General features: G+C 36.9%; 1 protein-coding gene across 1 annotated transcript; it reads right to left on the reverse strand.

Annotated features, from left to right (window-relative positions):
• Positions 1-707: 707 nt before the first annotated feature.
• Positions 708-14,815, reverse strand: LOC117565754 (protein PRRC1-B). The gene is made up of 3 exons (XM_034245002.2): positions 14,720-14,815; positions 14,453-14,519; positions 708-1,971 (listed from the first exon to the last, which is right to left on the reverse strand). Exon 3 carries the CDS (start codon positions 1,969-1,971, stop codon positions 997-999), a length of 975 nt encoding a protein of 324 aa, XP_034100893.1. The 5' UTR covers positions 14,453-14,519; positions 14,720-14,815; the 3' UTR covers positions 708-996.
• Between the last annotated feature and the right edge of the window lie 4,090 nt (positions 14,816-18,905).

Consider the following 18,905-nt stretch of genomic DNA (forward strand, 5'->3'; position numbering starts at 1 on the left):
GCGCCACGTTAACAGCATCATGTTACTGTTAACTTACCGCCGCTATGTAAACCCGAAAGATGAGTCGATGTTTTTCAATGTTGCTGAAAGCTTTGAGCTTCCATAAAGCTCTTTTATTTGAAACGTTTCAAAGTGTGACCGTGGCTTAGTCTAATATACCATAATTCAGAAAGAAACCACACTGGTCACCGGTATGCTGTCTCTTTACTTAACTTTTCTTACATTTCCAAACAATTGTAAGAAGGCTTAATAGCTTTTTATTTCTATGTGTTCTCGTTAGCTATCCAGTCAGATTTACATTAAAATAGATTGAATTTGAAAAAATGTGCGAACGAAAATCGCGCTACCGCTACAGTTCCCAACGGGCTAACAGCACAAGGAACTGTTAACTAAATGCTGTTATCTGGTCACCCTTAACAGACTGTCTTCTAAAAGCTGCCTGATATAAGACTTTGTGAATATATCGATGAGTTTAGCGAAGCTATTGCAGAGTAGATTTTAAATATTGGCGAATATTCTATTTTAAATTTAATGAAAGCAACAACATTGGAAAGTATAATTTAGAATAATTTTATTTAACTGCAAAACAGAACGACATTCGCCATAAAACAGCGATGTTTAAAATAATTTAAAGAACATCGATATATCGCTAATGGCGCCAAAGAAATTAAACTCAAAAGTGAAAATAAAACAATATGTTCAGCCTATCCATTTTCAATGTGTTTATTTTGTCAACATTTAGCGGTGCGCATAGGAAAACATACAAAATGCTTGCAAATTACATACATAGGTTGTAAGTGTTTAACGGCGTTTAGAGAAGGAAACTTAATGCTACAATATGAATTTTGTTTTCGTATGTGTTTTTTTTTTATTTAAATATTTACAATAAGATATGTATTGTACAAAATGCTTGCGGATGGCAGCAACTCTTCACAATGCTGCCAAAACTCTTGCTCTCTTGCTATTCTCACTTAAATCTCAAGAAGTTCGCTTCTCTCACTTAAATCTCAAGAAGTTATCAGCGCCACCTAGCGGACCGTGGCCAAAGTGCAGAGCATCCGAGGTGGATTCCGAGCGAGTGCGCGCATCCAAAACTGAAGCAACACGCTGCTGACCACTGATGTAGCCCAGCGAACCAGATCCCAGATACACATTGCCATTCGGCAGACGAATGTAGCCCAAGCCACCCGATCCTAGGGCAATGGCATCGTTCTGTCCCTGATTCTGGAAACGTGGCTGCACACTAAGCGCCTGTTGCTCCAGCACCAAAGCATTAGCACGCGAGTCCAACTGCAGTCCAGTTGTTCCTGTGGCTGTGGCTCCAGTTCCTGAGGCACCGACATGCGCCCGATAGCGATCAAAGAAGCTGGAGCTGAGGAACGGCGCCGGACTCTCGTCGATGTCGTTGTCAATGATCTCGATGACAGCGTATTGCTTCAGCTGCCGGCCATTGGCCACATAGGATTCGCCGGGCGAGATCAACGCCTGCTTGCCGTAGGGAATGCGCAGTGGAGGCGCTGTTGCTGCCGGGCCACTTGGCACATGGATGGGCTGCTGCAGCAGCTGCTGTGGAGCCGAAGGAGGAGCAGCAGGAGGCGCCACACCGTGATAACTGATCGAGGCAATGGGCGAGGCATACGCTGGGGGCAAATAAGTGCTCACGATCGAGCTAGCTGGCGATGGAGCTACACTTGGCGGTGGTCCATACTGGCTGACGATGTGACCAGCTGGACGACTCCTGGGCAGCGGCACACGCGCTGTGGGCAGAGCGGGGAGAGCGGGCACCGGAGGCAGCGGCTGCACCGTGGGCAGCGGAGCAAAGTGATGGCCGGTGTAGACGGAAGTGGGCGCAGGTCGTGTTGGACGATCGTAGTGATAGCCAAGAGCTTCGGCAGCGAGCAGCGATTGCAGCGTCAGCAGTAGAAGCAACAACAATCTGGGCAACTTCAGCGCTAAGCGATTATGAGACATCTGCAAGAGAAAGAGAGAGGGGGAGAGGTGGAGGTGAGTTCAGTACAACTTGTATTGCATATTATCGCACACACATTTATGACATCATAATAATAGCTCCAATCAATCTTATAAATGTTTAATGAGACGCACAGCAGACACAAAACATAATTGATGAAAATCACTTGACGTTCGTTTACGGTTATCGCTTTTTTCGCAGTTTGCAGTTTGCAGTTCAACTGCGGTGGGTTTCCACAATAAAATATACACTATGTTGCCATTGGAGTGTGGTGAATAAGTCAAAGAGTTTGACTAAGTAAAAAATTAATATAAATTAGGATCCTTGAGGAATCTTATAAGTTACAATATTTACATATTATATTTATTACTTCGAATTTATTATTTCATCGAGAAAAAGAATGATTTAAAATACGAAATTCATTTCAATATTAATTAATATAATACATTCTTATTATAGACAACTTGTTGCTATTGGAGTGTGGTGAATAAGTCAAATGCTTTAACTACTATAAATTTGCAATGCGAAAAAAGTTTCTTGAAAGAATTGCAGAGATGGAATTAAAATCTAGAACAAAGTGAAAGATTATGTTAATAGTGATCATCATACTTCTATATTCACTTTATTATTTGTAATTGCTATGAAAGAGAATGAATGAAAATACCAAATGCATTTTAATATTTATTAAAATAATGTAACTTAGAATTTGCAAAATTCAATAATTTACATTCAATGCTAATCAAGGATATGTTTTGAGTAACATATTTCAATAATTTTATAAAAGTATCGCAAAATTATTAAAGTGAAATCTTCATTAAAAAATTGAATACAACACAAATTCGAATTGTGTAAAACTTGAAATTAGAATTGAGTTATTAAAATATTCTTATATATTTAGTTGCCATTACTTATTTTTATTAAATCGAAATACAATAAAGTAAATCGAAATTCTAAGTTCGTTTTCTTAATTTAAATTATAAGTTTATTACCTAAATAAGTTAAATTTTTTTACATTTAGCAAAATATAAAAATATTAATTTGAGAGCTTCTTTGTTAATATTTATAACTTCACTAACAGCAATTAAAATTAAATGCTAAGAAAATAAATAAACGTATGCCAACCTAAATGTCATTATAAATTACATATTTGCTAATATTTCTGATTTATTTTTAGCAGAAATAATTTATGGCCATCATAGCTAAATTTATGACAATTTTTAATGACCTCAATTATTTATTTTGTGCTTTGTTTACGAACCTTTTGTGTCAAGCGACTCGATTGATTATTTCCAAACAAAATGTAATTAATTAATTAGGTGCTCGCAGTTTAAGTATTTCGTTAGGGTATTTGGACTTGTTCGAATGGAGTGTCTGTATGTGAGCGTTTGTGTGTGTGTAAGAGAGTGTGTGAGTGTCGATTGACAAACGTGTATTGCTTTTTGTTATTTAATTGATTTAATTTGTGGCGCACGCTTGCAGCAGCCACTGTACGAAACGAACCCGAACTCGAAGCTTAACTCGATCCGCGTTGACTCGAGTGGAGTTGAAAATGAAGCTGAAGCTGGAGCTGAAGCTGTGGCCCGTAATTGGCGTGATATTTCATGCATGGATTGTGTCTCGAATGTTGCCCAAGGCACAAAGCGTACGTACAGCAGTCAATCGACATAATGGACTGCAACTAATTAGCAACAATAAAACTAAAAACTAAACACACAACAAAAAGGGGCATCGCAAATGCGAACATGCAAAGCTGTCAACGATTGTCGTTGGGCGGTCGCAAGTGCGACATATTAATAGCTCATTTACGAGCAATTGTAGGCATAAACAATACGAGGGCGTCAATGGCTCCACCCGCTAAACATTATCAAAACGCGAGCGACAAAGCAAACAAAACAAGCGTTGCACAGACTGTCGACTGAGATGATATTAATCAATTCAGTCAACGGTTGCTTGTAGTTGCCACAGTTGGCGGCAGGTTCAAATGTGCTGCCACTGGGTGGACTACTTGCAACTGTTGGTGGCGTGTGGCCAACAACGTTGTTGCTCTTGTTGTTGCTTGTTGTTTTAGGTTGCGCGTGGGCGTCAAGTCAGCGCAGTTCATGGGAACACATTAAATCAGCTCCAACTACAGTTTGCTGCAGCTACTCAGCTACTCGTGGCGTTAGCTTAAAAGGCATTTAATTAAGTTATTAACAACGTTGCATACAACCGAACGCAACTCAACCCAAGACCCACAGGGTTCAGCTTGCAACATGGCGAGTTCGAGGCTGCCACCGACAATCTGTATTAATTGTGTTTGGTGGCAAATGGATCATACACTCCATTTGATAGATTCACATTAGTCATGTTATATATCAATTGTCAGCTGTTGACATAACGAAAATTACGTTGACTTTGATAGAAATGATTTATTGCGAAATCTGTTGAACTACAACAAAATATTTAATCGATAGATAAACATTTGTAATATTATTTGCTTTAATCGAATTTATAATCCTTTTTCACTTATTGAAATTCTTAGTTCTCCCCAGGAACTCATTAAACTTTGTCCGATACACTTTGTTATTTTCAAGTTTGTTGCCTAAGTCTTTTGTTTGCCCAGTCCATAAATCAGCCGCAAAACTTAAAAAAGGAAACTTTGCTCGCAGAGAGCTAAAACTCTACGCATAGTCGCTTGGCCAGCACAAATAGATTTGTAATAAATTATGCACTCGCTGCTCCACAATAAATCAATAAATGTTGCCATACGCAACGTTGCGACGTTTTTTTTGTGCATTGACTAAGTCTCGCTTTTTTGCCGCCTTTTGCATACGCACCCAACGCATTTTTTGCTGTTGCTCTGTGTTGTTGTTGTGTGTTTGCAGCGTGTGCCAAAAATTCAATAAAAACGCGCTGAACTGGAGATTGGCAACGAGGCTCGTTCCAGTTGTCGCATGTGTGCAGAAAGAGAAAGAAACACATGTCACAAGAGCTGACAACTGAATTGTAAAGTCTTAGAGGTTTTTCTTGTTAAGTGGAGGAGGCATAAAAATGTTTATACTTTGCTCAGTTTAAATATAAATCAAGTTAAGGAAGAAGAAGTCATCATTTCATCCACTTTGTCACCTAAAGCAGAGTAATATCCCTTTAGCTTTATCTGCCACTCCATCTTGTCAAATTGATGCAACATTCCAGCTGCCAGCTTCACGGGCATTTCGTGTGGCACTTACTCACGCTGTTGCCACACAATACACCACAGTCACTTCTCCTTAACTGCAGCCACAATTGAAAGCAGCTTGAAAGGCACTTGGCCAAAAGGCAAACAGCACACCATCTTTGACTCGCTTTAGACTCTAGCCCAGTCTCAGTCTTAGTCCCAGATCCAGTTCCCAGTTTGCAGTTTGAGTTTGAGTTTCAGTTTCGTTTTGTTCCCGTCGCATTTGTCCACTTGCGTGCTGCGTTGCCCATTTGAGAAACACACACGTAAAAAAGTCAATGAATGAATTGCATTGATTGAGCGACTGCAACTGCAACTGCAACACACGCACCTCGCCTCGGGTCTGGGACTGACCAACAGCAACAACAACAACTACAGCTAAGCTACAACCACATCCATTTAAGAGTTTTGCGTCTCTACGCGCTCTATAAATTTCGTTTTGTCGATTTTCCACTCGCTTGAGACTTGGCTTAACTCCTGCTGCTGCTGCTGCTGCTGCCAGAGTAAAACTGTGTCAATCTCTGCTGGCAGCGTTTGATTTGTTGTTAACTTTTGCGTGGCAAAAGGCTCTTGAGGTGCGATTGCATCACTTGCGATTGCTCGCTGTATATTTTCGGGACGGAAATTAGATTTTTGTGCAAATAATTAAAATCCTTGGACATTTTTGTTGTGGCCACATGCGTGCCACTTACTTTACTCTAAGCTTTGCTAAGCCAGCGGCAATATCTGCACCAAAGATTGGAGCACATAAAATGCAATCACTGTGCGCATATTAAGTTACCCAGTAGCCAATGGCCAAGAGCCAGCAGCCAGCGGCCAGGATGTCACGTCATACCCTGCAATTGTGCAATTCTTTTTTTTATGGATTTATGTAGCACAGCAATCGGGCGGTCACTTTGAAAGTGCGTCACTTGTTTATACTGGACATTACTTTTAATGAAACCCGTTTAATAAACTGGTATCAATTTTGGCAACATTTCCAACCACAAATGCCAATGGAATGAGGGATTCGCTAACCGAATCGCACGCTAATCTCGAATATCGCGTGGCATTTATCATTCGACTGCACATCCTCCGAATTGCCAGACACATGTTTCATGACATTCCACAGCAGCATAATTTATGAGCAGCCCAAAAAACAAATAAAAATGACATTAGTTTTATGACAAATGTTGCGTATACGCAATGTGCGCTGCATGCAGCCAAAACTAACACGATATTGGAATGCGAAGTGTAGGAAACGATTTAGAGAACTTTGTATACTCTAATCAAGTTGAAAGTGAAGTAAAAGATTTAGAGAACTTTGATAACTCTAATCAAGTTGAAAGTTTGCGTCGGATAGTTATAATGTGTTAATAGAACTATAAAAGTTTCACTAATAATGAAACTGCAAATTTATGTGATTTCTAGCAAGTATTATTCATAATTAATGGGCACAATTCAAATGTTGTTTTGCTAGAAAATTAATCGAGAATGCAAAGCATGCAAAACAAAAATGGAAGCGTTAATTCCATGCTAATTAATAAGATATTCAGCGTGATTTATTATAAGTTAATTTGGAACTTTTCTAACATTTAATTGGAGCATTCGGTAGCTGGAGGTCAAGGTTGACTTTGAGTGTAAAATATTAAGATTGAAATAGATTTCAAGGACCGATAATTCGGTTGTCATATGATATTATTTTATAATTATGTTTAGTGCACAAATGAATAGTGTTTAGTGAGCTAGACATAATTAGACATAGATAAAGTAAATACTACTTTAAAATAGGTTCAACAATTTGATATAAGCTCGCCTTGAAGCTACATCCATTCTGTACTTAATCACGAAATATTATAGTATTTGTTGACAGCTTAAGAGCTTAGCTATATTGATTAATCGCCTCAACGTATGCAATACAAAGTCAAGGCTTTGTTGTTGACACAACTCATACGCTTCAATCAAATACTCTACGCTGAAAAGTCCCCAACTTAGATTTATTCTGCTGCAACAGACAACAAACCAAATGACATAACACACACTCACACACACAGCACAGCACTCAGAAAAACATTTTGGCAAAGAGTATCAAATGGAACGACAAGTTTTTAATTACCCCGAACGATGGCGACGCAGGCCTTTCGAATGCGTAAACGAGTTGGTCAGGCAACGCAGATTTCAATTAAAGTCTGAGTAGGGGAAAGGAGCAGGGGCAGAGGGGTTCCCAGTTAGCATTAGGGTGTGCCACAGTGTATGCTAGTGTGTGTGTGTGTGCGTGCGTCTCCTCCACCTTCGATGAGGTGGTATCTTTGCTTTGAGCCTGGCGGCAGTTCACAACCAACCAACGAACCAACGAAAAATTTGCGTAAGTTGGCCGCGTAATTCGAGTGCCGCCTTTCCAAATAGCTTCCAATCTGGCATCGGCATCGGCATCGACATCAGCAACAGCATCGCAATCTGAATAGCCAACACAGTCGAACACAGCCAAGGCTGCGTGGCCAACACAGCCCAGTTAACGTGGCCTGGGTCTGTCTGGTCCCGGCTTACAAGCCTGGCTTGTAATACGCGTCGCTCGACACACAACAAAATTGATTGACTCGAGGCGTTTTTCTACGCATTTTACTTGGCATTTGTGCCATAGTTTTAACTGCTTTGCTTTTGCTGTTTCACGCCAAATGCGGTTGCATTAAAAACTCTGCTAATTGATGTCGTTCACAAGAGCCAAGCACTTGCCACTCCAGCTTGCCACAACGTTGCACAGGTTGCTCAGGTTGCAACAGCTCAACAGACTAACAGCTTACACACCAGATTACAGCGTGGGTCTCGCTGACAATGATTGAAATTGTTTAATTGCCTACAAGGTGCTTTGCCACTTAAATTCCAATTAAGAACGCTTCTCGCACCATCAGCCAGAAAAAACAAAATACATTCAACTGGGAATTAACAACCGAATTTCGCAATTTTTGTAAACACTTTTTTTTTGCACGAAATGTGCAATTTATAATGCGGAATTTAGAGCAAATTTTAAGGCGATTTACTATTCAGTTTGGTTCAAATTGTTTGTAAAATAATAATTCAATCTATTACGTTATTCTCATATTATTTGAGCAAATAAAATTGGGTTTGTTTTAAAACTTTATTACCCGCAAATATTTCGCTTAAAAGCACATCATTCTTTTATTTTCTACTTAAGACTTAGTATAACAGAAGGAATGTTTTTTATGAGTGCATCAAATTGCAAACTTGAGGCAATTATTCAATTTTTGTGAGTGGCTTAAATAAACGGTTTGTGGCTCTAGACAACTAAGCAACAATGGCTAGCATGACGAATATGAAATACACTTAAACAAATAAAATAATAGAAAATTTAACTACACATAAATCTAGGTAAAACATTCTTAAGCCGCTAAATGATAAAGTGATTTTGATTTGAATTTCAATAGATTAGCTCCGTACAAAGTTTTAAGTAAGACAAAAAATAAATATAATATAATAATATTATATATTATATAATATAATATATAATATAATGCAAAAATACTACAATATTCCAAATGCAATATTAGGTATATTAATATAGTACTACATCAAAAATATACCATAGAGTGAAGGTGATATTTTCCACTGCCTTTTCCTGAAGGCACAAAATCATTATACCCTTCTACTCTATAGGTGGCGGGTATAAAAATCTTCTTCGCTCAACTGTTACACAATTTATGTGGAAGGCAACATTCCCCTTTCATATAGTATGCCAAATCTGGTTTAAGCTAAATGCTAACAGTACTCAAATTAAAGTGTAATCGTTTGAAATTAGAGAAGCCGAAATGAATTGCGTTCAATAACCCTGTAAAAGTGTGAGTAAATAAATAAATAAAGCGACTCAGCTGATGCGGTTTATTTTGCTGATGAAACAATGGAATATTAAGAATCAGATTAACAATTAATACGCATACAATACGCGCCCTGACTTCCTTGCAGTTCATGGCAAACTGTCACATGTTGCATGTGCTTTATTCTTATATATATTTTTTGTAATCGAATTTGAGGTAACGCCTTGTGCTGAATAGCTTATGGCTGGACCACGCCCACATGCGTTCGGCGTTGCAACTTGCACAAGCCCCAATTTGTAATGGAACATGCTACGAACTACATACAACAAACGTTGCACAATAATTTGCATTAAATGACAAGGCGACTTGACCTGGTTACCCGATTAATACCCCCTAATGCTAAATCCAGTTCAATATCTTTGTGACAGGTGTGAACAGTCGGACATAAGACTTCAATTGACCCAGAGAACGAACATGAACGACGCGTTAAATTAATTAAAATGCGTTAATCACTAAATTGCTGATTTGTTTTTCGTCGCAACTGCGTCTTTTCGACAGCTCAAGGAAGCTGATGAAGAACAAGTTTGAAAATACCCTACAGAAAAATGAATGCCATTAAAAAAGTTACAAAAATCTTTATCAAGTGCTAGATAGTATATAATTTTTCTACAAATATAATCTAATCCATATATATACGTACATATAGCTTGAAGAAACTGATGAACAAGTTTGAAAATATTTACAGCGATTATTCTTAGAATATAAAATAAAGTGTTATGAAAATGTAAATCCAATTTTCGACATTTATATATAGTTATGGACACATATATTTAATGAGAACCTCGGTTATATAATCTAAAGAGTTTTGCTGCTCATGTTAATTGTTTACAAAAACTGCAGAGACGGCAAAAATTCTATTAGCACTAATTGAAGTTCGTTGCCTAAGTCTTTCGTTTAACAGCAATTAAGTTATAAAAGCGGCACGAAATGAAAACAACAAAGGTCATTTAAATTGGTCTATAGGCTATAGGGAGTGTATAGTATGAATCAAAACAGCCGACAGCGTTCGTTGATCGGGGAAGCTTGTGACTGACAGTTTGAATGTCATTTTTGAGTTGCAGCTAATTGCCCCAAAGTGTCAACTAAACGCTGTTAATGTTGCAGTTACTTGACTTGTTGCGTGGTTGCTGTTGTTGTTACTGTTTTTTGTTGTTGTTGGTGTTGGTGAAGCACATTCTAACGCCTGTGACATATCACGAACTCTGTTGCTTGAGAAATGCAAATTTTTTACTTTTTGGCGGGTAAAAGATAAATTTGCATTGGGCTCGCATTGAGAATTGAGTAATCACTGCCAAACAGCAACAACAACAACAAAAAGCATCGCAGATTCGTAGAAATCGAAAGGCATGCGTGACTGGCCAAATAACATAGCTGACTAACCCACCCAATACAATAAAAAAAGCCCCCAATTGAACCCGTCTCTGAACTCGTAATAAGCAAAACGCTTTTCAACCTTTGACTGAGCAAAAGTTATCGCCGTTGCCAGCGGGCAATGTAAACAAAGCGTTTTGTTTAGCTTCTTTGATAATGCGCAGATAATTGTGTCGATTTGTGAATGAAAGTTTTGAAATCGAAATCGATTTTCGCTTCTTCAACATTCGCTTCGATAAATAAACGATTCAAGAGCGCCTTAACAATTAAGCAGGATATGACGGTTGCGCTTTAAATTAGAGCTCAATTTGACTAAAGACCTTATACGCTGCTCGTTTGGAGTCCATTGACTAAAGTAAAGCACTAAAATTAATACTTGAATTTATAAATCTGTTTATCAATGCTAACTAACAATAGCTCAAGAAACTTCCTTCTTGACTCTTCTCAAGCAATATAAATGCCATTCATTTCATACATTTCAAGATCGTCTTCTGCTTATTAGACAAAGTTTTGCGCTTCTTTGTCTTGGGAAAACTTTCAATAAGCGGCTGAGATCAACCGAGCTTTGAATGTGCTACTGTTGAAGGTTTTTTCTAGAGCTCCTAATGAATTTAAGTAACTTCCAGACTGCCAAACGATCTATCTTCTAGCTCATGAACTGTATTTGCCCTGGCCAAGATGTTTACCATCTATTACAAAGATTTCCCGCAGAGTTAAGCTGCTTGTTGCTTGAGCTTCTTCTTAATTTATCGATGGTGAGTTGAAGTTGCATAGCGAATGTTTGTTGATTTCTAGACGATTGCTTTTAATTAAATTGTGTGCTTGCCCTTGTTATTATCTGTTTGTTTTGATTTCGGATCTGTTTACAACTCATTACGTAATGAAGCCTTGTTTTCTAGCTTGTTTTTCAGTGCAGCTGACGTTGCACTTATTGTTGTTTTATTGTTTATGCTAAACTCTTTTAATTGAACTTTGAACCAAAATCTGTTTTTGAAGCCTAACCAAATTGATTTTCATTTGTTACACAACCAACAGGCCCCCCACCAAATAGGGAAACGCCCAGAAACGAGGCCTTGAATGCACTTGAGGTTAACGGAGATGCCAGAGTCAGAGTCAGAGTTAAAGACAGACACAGACACAGAGTTAGAGTCTCAATCTCAATTGAGCCGCTCTAAATGCGCTCTAGTTAGACAGCTCGACTAGTCAACTACTTGAACTACTTTAAGGGGGAAACTCAATTAATGTCGTTAGTTTCACTTGAGTTTCTCAGTCTGTCTATCTGTCCGTCTGATTGTGGCTTTTTGTAGTGCAGCGACTTGTCTGGCAAATGTCAATCGAGCCATACGCATTTCTGGGCGCAGTTCAGAGTCAGTTTTTTGTTTGTGGCATATAGCATATGGCATATGGCATGTGGCATGTGGCTCGCCCTGTCTGCCTGCCGGCAGGCAACGAGCAGCGAGCTTGGCTTGTCTGCCAGTTGCGGTTAGAACCCAATCCAATTTGACTGGCAATGCGTTGGCTTCATTAAGATAAATATCAATGTTCCCTGTTCTATTAGTCAAGCGACTGTCATAGCTCCACATACGTATTTATTACATGCGTTCGTTCAACGGCACTTGGAAAATATTTAACAAAGGTTGCAGCGAAGTTATTGTACTCTAAGAAATAAGAAATGAATCATAATAAATATTTCTTGGGGCTAATATTTAACACTAGGTTATTTAATACAAGTTTTGCTTTCAACAGATTTTATTTGAAGATTAGAAAAACATTTTAAACATTTTCTTTTGAAAACTTAGAAAGAATAAATATTTTTAAAATGAATGCAATCGTATTTTTATTGTAATAAATATAAAAAGGATTCTATTTAAATCATGTTTTGAAATAATCAAAACTATTAAAATAAATAATAAGATAATGAAAATTACAGAATATTTATTTAACTACAAACATTCAAAGATATTAAAAAAAAAATATGATTACGAAAGAGCATATTGATTTTTAAACATTGTTTTCCTTAGCAAGTAAAATAAGTATGTTTTTTGTGTGCGCAAGTATTTGAAATATCAAATTAGTGCACATCGTAAATCTTCTGCTGATTCAACAAATAGCTTGTCTAATAGCGTTAATTAAACTCTTAAAAGCTTGAAATTAAACTGCAACAAGAACACAAACAAACAATTGCAAGCCACTTAACTCCATTATCTGATAAAATTCTACACATGTTGCTCGAATAGTTCATAAAATGTGGATCAAATATAATGCATAGAATTGTATCAAGTCCAAGCTCAATGGCATTTTTACTCCGTATTTACTCAGTGGCCTTTTTTAATGGGATATACGAGTATGTATTTTTTGGCTACAATTAAAAGTCGTGGGAATCGAATTTGCATATGCAAATCGAATACTTTTTTTTGGATTTCGAGTTGCGAATTTTATTCACAAGTCTTATTTCGGCATTTTCTTTTGGTCTGCATTTATGTTGTCGAATTCGCTTATTTGAGCTTAGTCAATGTCATATTGCAATCATTTTTAGAGCCTAATAAAGAAGCTTTCAAAACGGAAGTGAAGGTACGCAGAATTTTTACGACTTTGATTCGATGATCATCAAAAATTTACAGGCAAATCAAAAGACTTAGGCAACGAACTTGCTGTAACCACAATATATTTTTCACACATTTTTGAAATGCCAATTTGAAGTGCGTTGAAGCAGTTAACACGCTGACTGTGCGGGAAAACAGGCAAGATATGTGTGTAATGAATTATTCATTGACCAGAAAATAGAGAGAGACAGAATATGAGAGAGACAGAAGATCTGGTCCAGTCACAGAGAGTTACATTTTCCTCACATTGAACATTCGGTTGCCTTTGGTGCTTGACAATCTGTCTCCATGAAGCTCGTTCAGTATTGTATGTTAATTTGTGTTCATTACAACCGAAACGTTGTTTGGACCCACCGCAGATGCATTTACATTTGCAATCGAAGTTCGTATGGCTTATTCAACACGAATTTGAATTTGACATTTTCAACTTCAACTTCAATTTCAATTTACGATCTGCAATCCAGCACTTCATCGACTGCACACGACCATCGACTTTGTAGTGTTCAATTAAAATTAATATGCAAATTTATACAACTTGATTTATAAGTTAACTCAGACATCCATCGTTGACATCCGTCAATCTGATTAAAAATCCATTTAAATTGCAAAAATAGTGGAAACATTTATTACTTATTATTTGTCGCACAATTGCAAGACTTTTACTTGTTTAATGTGGAGAGAAATCATTTGGTATTTGCTACTCATTGCCAAGGCGAACAAAGGAGAAACCTGCTCTAGAATGCATTGACAAATGCTTTGTAATAAATAAGCTATTTTAATTGTCCAATTGTGTTTCGTCTTACTTGCGACATTTGAGCACAAATCTCGTTTTTTATCAACTCGTTCAGGCTAAGATGCTTTTAATTTCAAAATACTCAAAACTTGCTTCTTGAAACAAAGTTAAGCTCAAAATAAACAGCAGCAAGTTATCTACATAATTGTTAATCAAATTGTATTGATTTTAGACCAGAGAACTCAATTTAATTACAATTTAAATATTTCCAATAAAATATTAAAAAAGGAATATTTTTAGTAATGTTGTATTGAAACTCAGTGCACAATACGATTAAATAAATATTTCATATTGTGTTATTAATTTCAGTTCAAGTTGTGAATTTCATATTTTTATATTTTATTCTATTTAACCATTTTTTTGATATTATTAATTGCTACATATGTTATAATTTATTATTATACTCAATTTAATGATCAAAATTCAGTTCAAGTTAGAAATTTTATTTACTTTTAATTTTGTTGATATTATTTTTTAACCGCTTTTAGTATTTTTTTTATTTTTGACCATTTGCTCAATTGACACTTTTTTATGGACAACCATTATTTTATTTCAAAAAAATTTTCCTTTATTGATTTAACTAATTTGTGATCCTATTAATTAGCTTTTTCTGCATTCGTTTAACCTTGACGTGACGAACACAAAACTCACCTTCGATTAAATTTTAACAAATTGTTTTATCCGCAAAAAATATATTAATCCAAATGTGACGTTGAAACTGCAAAATGCAAATGAATATATGTATGTATGTGAATGTTAATTATTTACTCGAATATAATATGCAAATCTTGTTTTATGGTCAATGAATCATTTGACAATGACGAGTATTAACATTTAGAACACACAATAAATTAATAGCATATGCGCGTAAATGCCCAATAAGGATGCGTTTGTTCACAACCAGGTGTCGACACCTACACTTCACTTCCGCGGCAAGTCAGAGTTTAGAAAGAGAGTATCTGGCAGATACTTTTCGTCGCGATCGCGATGTGTTCGAACTGAAGCCGTTTGCTCCACTGAACCACTTTTTATGCAACGCCAAGTTGAAGTAGCCAACGAGTCCCCAACGCAAAAAACACGAACTGCAGCCGAAGTTGCGCACGAAGCAAAAGCGAAGCGACGAATGCGCCACCGAAGACGATGCGACGAATTGCCGAAGCTGTCCAGGCGATGACTGCGGTTTGCGTCTCGGCTAAATGTGAAGACGAGACGCGCCCACGAAACTTTATTTTGAATAGTATTGAATGCATTTGATTAGCATCTCTATGCGAACAGCGCTGCCTGCTGCCCGTGGCCTTTGTTTGGTTTAATTAAATTTTTGGCATAAAACAAAACATTGTTATTTTGCCCACAACAAGCGCACGCTTGACCGCTGCGGCTTCCATTGTGGCCAATCGATAAGCCAAGTTAGCTGCGAATATTTTGTGAGTTGTGTAGTATTATTTATTGGCAAACGGATAAATCATGACTAAATTAGCCATAAATTGTTGTCTCGTACACTCGCACACGTATCGCCAGTGGCAAAACTGGGAAATTGGCAAACAATTCATTTTTCAAATGCACGCTTCGAAAATTTGATTATAGAAATCATAAATTCAATTTTGATAACTTTATTTTGTTGTTGCTGTTGTTGTTCCCAGATAATTCTCGACGCGAGCATAAACAATATGCAAGAAAACTTTAAGTGGCAGCGTGCACATGTTAAATTTCATAATCATTTACCATAGAGTATGGATTGTGTTGCACGTTGATCCGTTGTTGTGGCAACCAATAAAACGTCAATGGAGGCTTGCACCAAAGTGAGTGTGAATTATTGCACTTTGGCGCTACACGACTTCTCCATGTCGCGCGCCCCATGCTTCACGTTCCAATAGAAGGCTGTGCCGCACCATTGACAAAATATGCCCCAAATTTGGCTAAGAGACGTCTAGGAGAATATGGTCAGGCGAACCGTGTGCACCGCTCCAAAGCCAAAGTTAAATGTTATCTAAATGGCATACACTCTCACTCTCTTACATAAACTCCATGGCAAGCCTCTGCAAAATGTTATGCAATCCATCGAGTGGCCTCTGCAAACAAATCTGCAGCAACTAATTATGTGCTGACAGTCGTCGAAAGGGCAGCGCTCACTTTGCGATCAAGTTTGGCAGGCAATAAATATTCTTATGGCTATGGAGAACGTTTTTAAAAAAGTACAAATCTTTTAATTTGAATCTTTCTATAGTAAACTATTCTACTATTTCTACTTTGCTTGCTTAGAGCATTCGCCAGTCGTAGCACGGTTTTTTTGCTTTAATATTTGCGGTTTCTTATTGTCAACTACTTTTATCTTTCATGTGCTAATAATGCTCTTTGTGACTATAGTGTTGAACTTGGGATGCGAACCAGTTTTTGCAATAGAGTATTTATCTATTGCCTTGCTATTGAATTCTTTGTGTCACTTTCAAATCGTCGCGACGTCCGCTGAATTTCCTGTTTAATTTGCATATTTCTCTTTCAGTCTTTTGCTGACAAACTTTAAATCGGCTTGTAAACACTTCAACGCCTTCCATTAACACTCTAAAAATACCGACTACTCGTAGTAGTCAGACACAGTAGATCCATAGACCACCCTGAGTAATGTATTGCCACTTGGCTGACAACTCAATTGACGCTAACACTTTTTGTTTGTTAACCGATCAACTGCAGAGGTGGCTAATGTGATCCAGACACGCAATACCTCAAAAAGTCATCGTCAAATAATTCCCACAGACAAAAAAACAACAGCAACAACAACAATTGCTGGTTGCAGATTGAGGCGCACGTTTACAGCAAATAAAATTAGCTGCCTGTCTTGGTAATTGCGCGGCATGGCCAAAGCCAAAGCCAAAGCCAAAAGCCAAACCAAGTTACAGTCACCAAACAGCAACAACAACAAAGATGATGACGTTGCGGCGTGCTTAGAGACTGCATTCTGCATTTGGTAAACAGAACGAGGGCTGGAGAATTAATATGCTAAAATCTGAAGGTGAACTAGTTAGCTAAGGGATGACAGAAATGTACAGGAACTATAATAATATTGCAGAAAATTAATTAAAAAAATATATATGAGAGCAGGGAACTATAAATTAGATGGCAAGATGATAAGCAAGCAAAATAACAAATTTTTATTGTTTAGTTGCTCGAGTTTTATAAATCAAAAAGTGTAGTAGTTATTTGTTTCGAACTAAACTGATTTAAGATAGTAAACTAAACATCAATATAAAAGAGTTCCGTCTCCAAAAATGATTAAGAATTAGGAAGCTGAGCATGGAAATCCCATCAAACGCTTAATATATCAATCTAAACTGAGGTAACCTGTTTTTTATCATCTGATGATGGCAATGACACATAAATCAGTTAACAACTTACCCTTCCTGTTATCGGACGCATCATTCAATATATTAAAGAGCCATTAAAACTAAAAGTTGAAAGTGAATCCACGTCGTAAACAGTTTTTCTAAGAAACCGAACAAAACAAAAGTTAAATTGAATTTTTATTTGGCTGACGATCAGCTTATGAAAGCTATAAACTATAAATAAGAGACGAATTAAATTGAAGTCTCTTAGAAGTCTTTTAATAGAAAACATTTCATTCTTGTTATAGTATATTTTTCCAGTACTGATCAATACACTAAAGACAACAAGATTTACAAAACTATATCTTAAAAATGTCCTGTAATTTAAAGAACTAATTTCGTTCAATGTGCCCAAAAAAAACTTGTCTAAAATAGCTAAATTGCTCCATTAAATTCATTAGGCACTTTTAGTGTTTATGAGCAACAATAAAATGCGAAATAAACTATTAATATTTTACTAATTATATTTTGCTAATTTGTGGAACTAGTTCATAACTGCACAGATTGACCTCCAACTGGAGATTCGAGCGGTGTTTTTTCGGTCCGATTGAGGAAAAGAATAGCAGCAGAAGGAGAACATTTTGTTAGGCCAACTCGTGCAGCACTTTTGCTGTCTTGGCTATGTTGCAATTAACTGCCAACTAAACAGCAATTGGCCACAATTATTATTATTATTATTATTTTCGGACGTTTATTTTTTTCTCAACAATGTTTGCTCTCGACTTGTTGTTGTTGTTGTCCATCTGTTGTGGTTGTTATTGTTGCTGTTGCTGGCAACATTTGGTAATTGTTTTTGGCATGTTTACCATTTTGGTTGGCTGGGCTTTGGTCGCACATTTATTTATTTATGTGGCGTTTGGGCCATATTAAGCATATGTCTATGAGATTTACTTTGATTCCGCTACTGTTTGGTGCGTTGCAATTGCAATTGCTCAGTGTTGCAGTAGCTGCGACCGTTGCAAGTACTGAGATTTGAGATTTTCAACGCCAATGACCTTAATTTGCAATGGTCATAGCTCGTTTTTCTTATGGCTCCGGCAATTTGCTGTGCATATTTCACATTCGGCTTACACAGATCTTTCGATTTCCCTGCGCCAACCAAAAACACTAAAAAAAAAATAAATTGTATATTTGCTTTTGTCATTTGTTAGTCTCTGCGCTTGCGCCCAGCGTGTGGGCTAAAAATACAAGTACTACATAGATGTGTTTGATCAGAAAATACAAAATAAAACGCTTGTTCAATATTTCGATTACTACGATTACAATGAAAGCTTTATTAGTTTAGGTGAATATAGACAATTGTTAATCGATTACCGCCATACATATGTATATATAGTACAATCAAAAGTGCATCTTAAAATATATAAATTTATATATATAATAGAATATGTATGTATATAGTCCGCTGCAATGCTGTAAATATATATTTTCATCATGTTATATGTATATTTGCACTATTTTAACCAGGAACTGCCCATTTATTTTAGTATTATCATAACTTATCGTAAATACACACACTCGATTCAACTTTTGTAAATTCTCCAATGTCATCTTATTAACAATATAATGCACTTTTTTTCCTCCACGCTTTTTGCGAATAAATAGTATACTATGTATGTATATATATCACTTAAATTTACTAAAATGTTGCATGTAAGAGCTACAAAATATATGCATACTTGTATCTTATGTATGCGATTTCTTGATCTCTGATGCTTAAATGCTAA

This window comes from Drosophila albomicans, chromosome 2L, assembly GCF_009650485.2.
Source record: "Drosophila albomicans strain 15112-1751.03 chromosome 2L, ASM965048v2, whole genome shotgun sequence".
Lineage (NCBI taxonomy): Eukaryota > Metazoa > Arthropoda > Insecta > Diptera > Drosophilidae > Drosophila > Drosophila albomicans.

Bases quoted from the DNA above. Each gene is read 5' to 3' on its own strand.
- LOC117565754 (XM_034245002.2), bottom strand. From the start codon at position 1,971: ATGTCTCATAATCGCTTAGCGCTGAAGTTGCCCAGATTGTTGTTGCTT.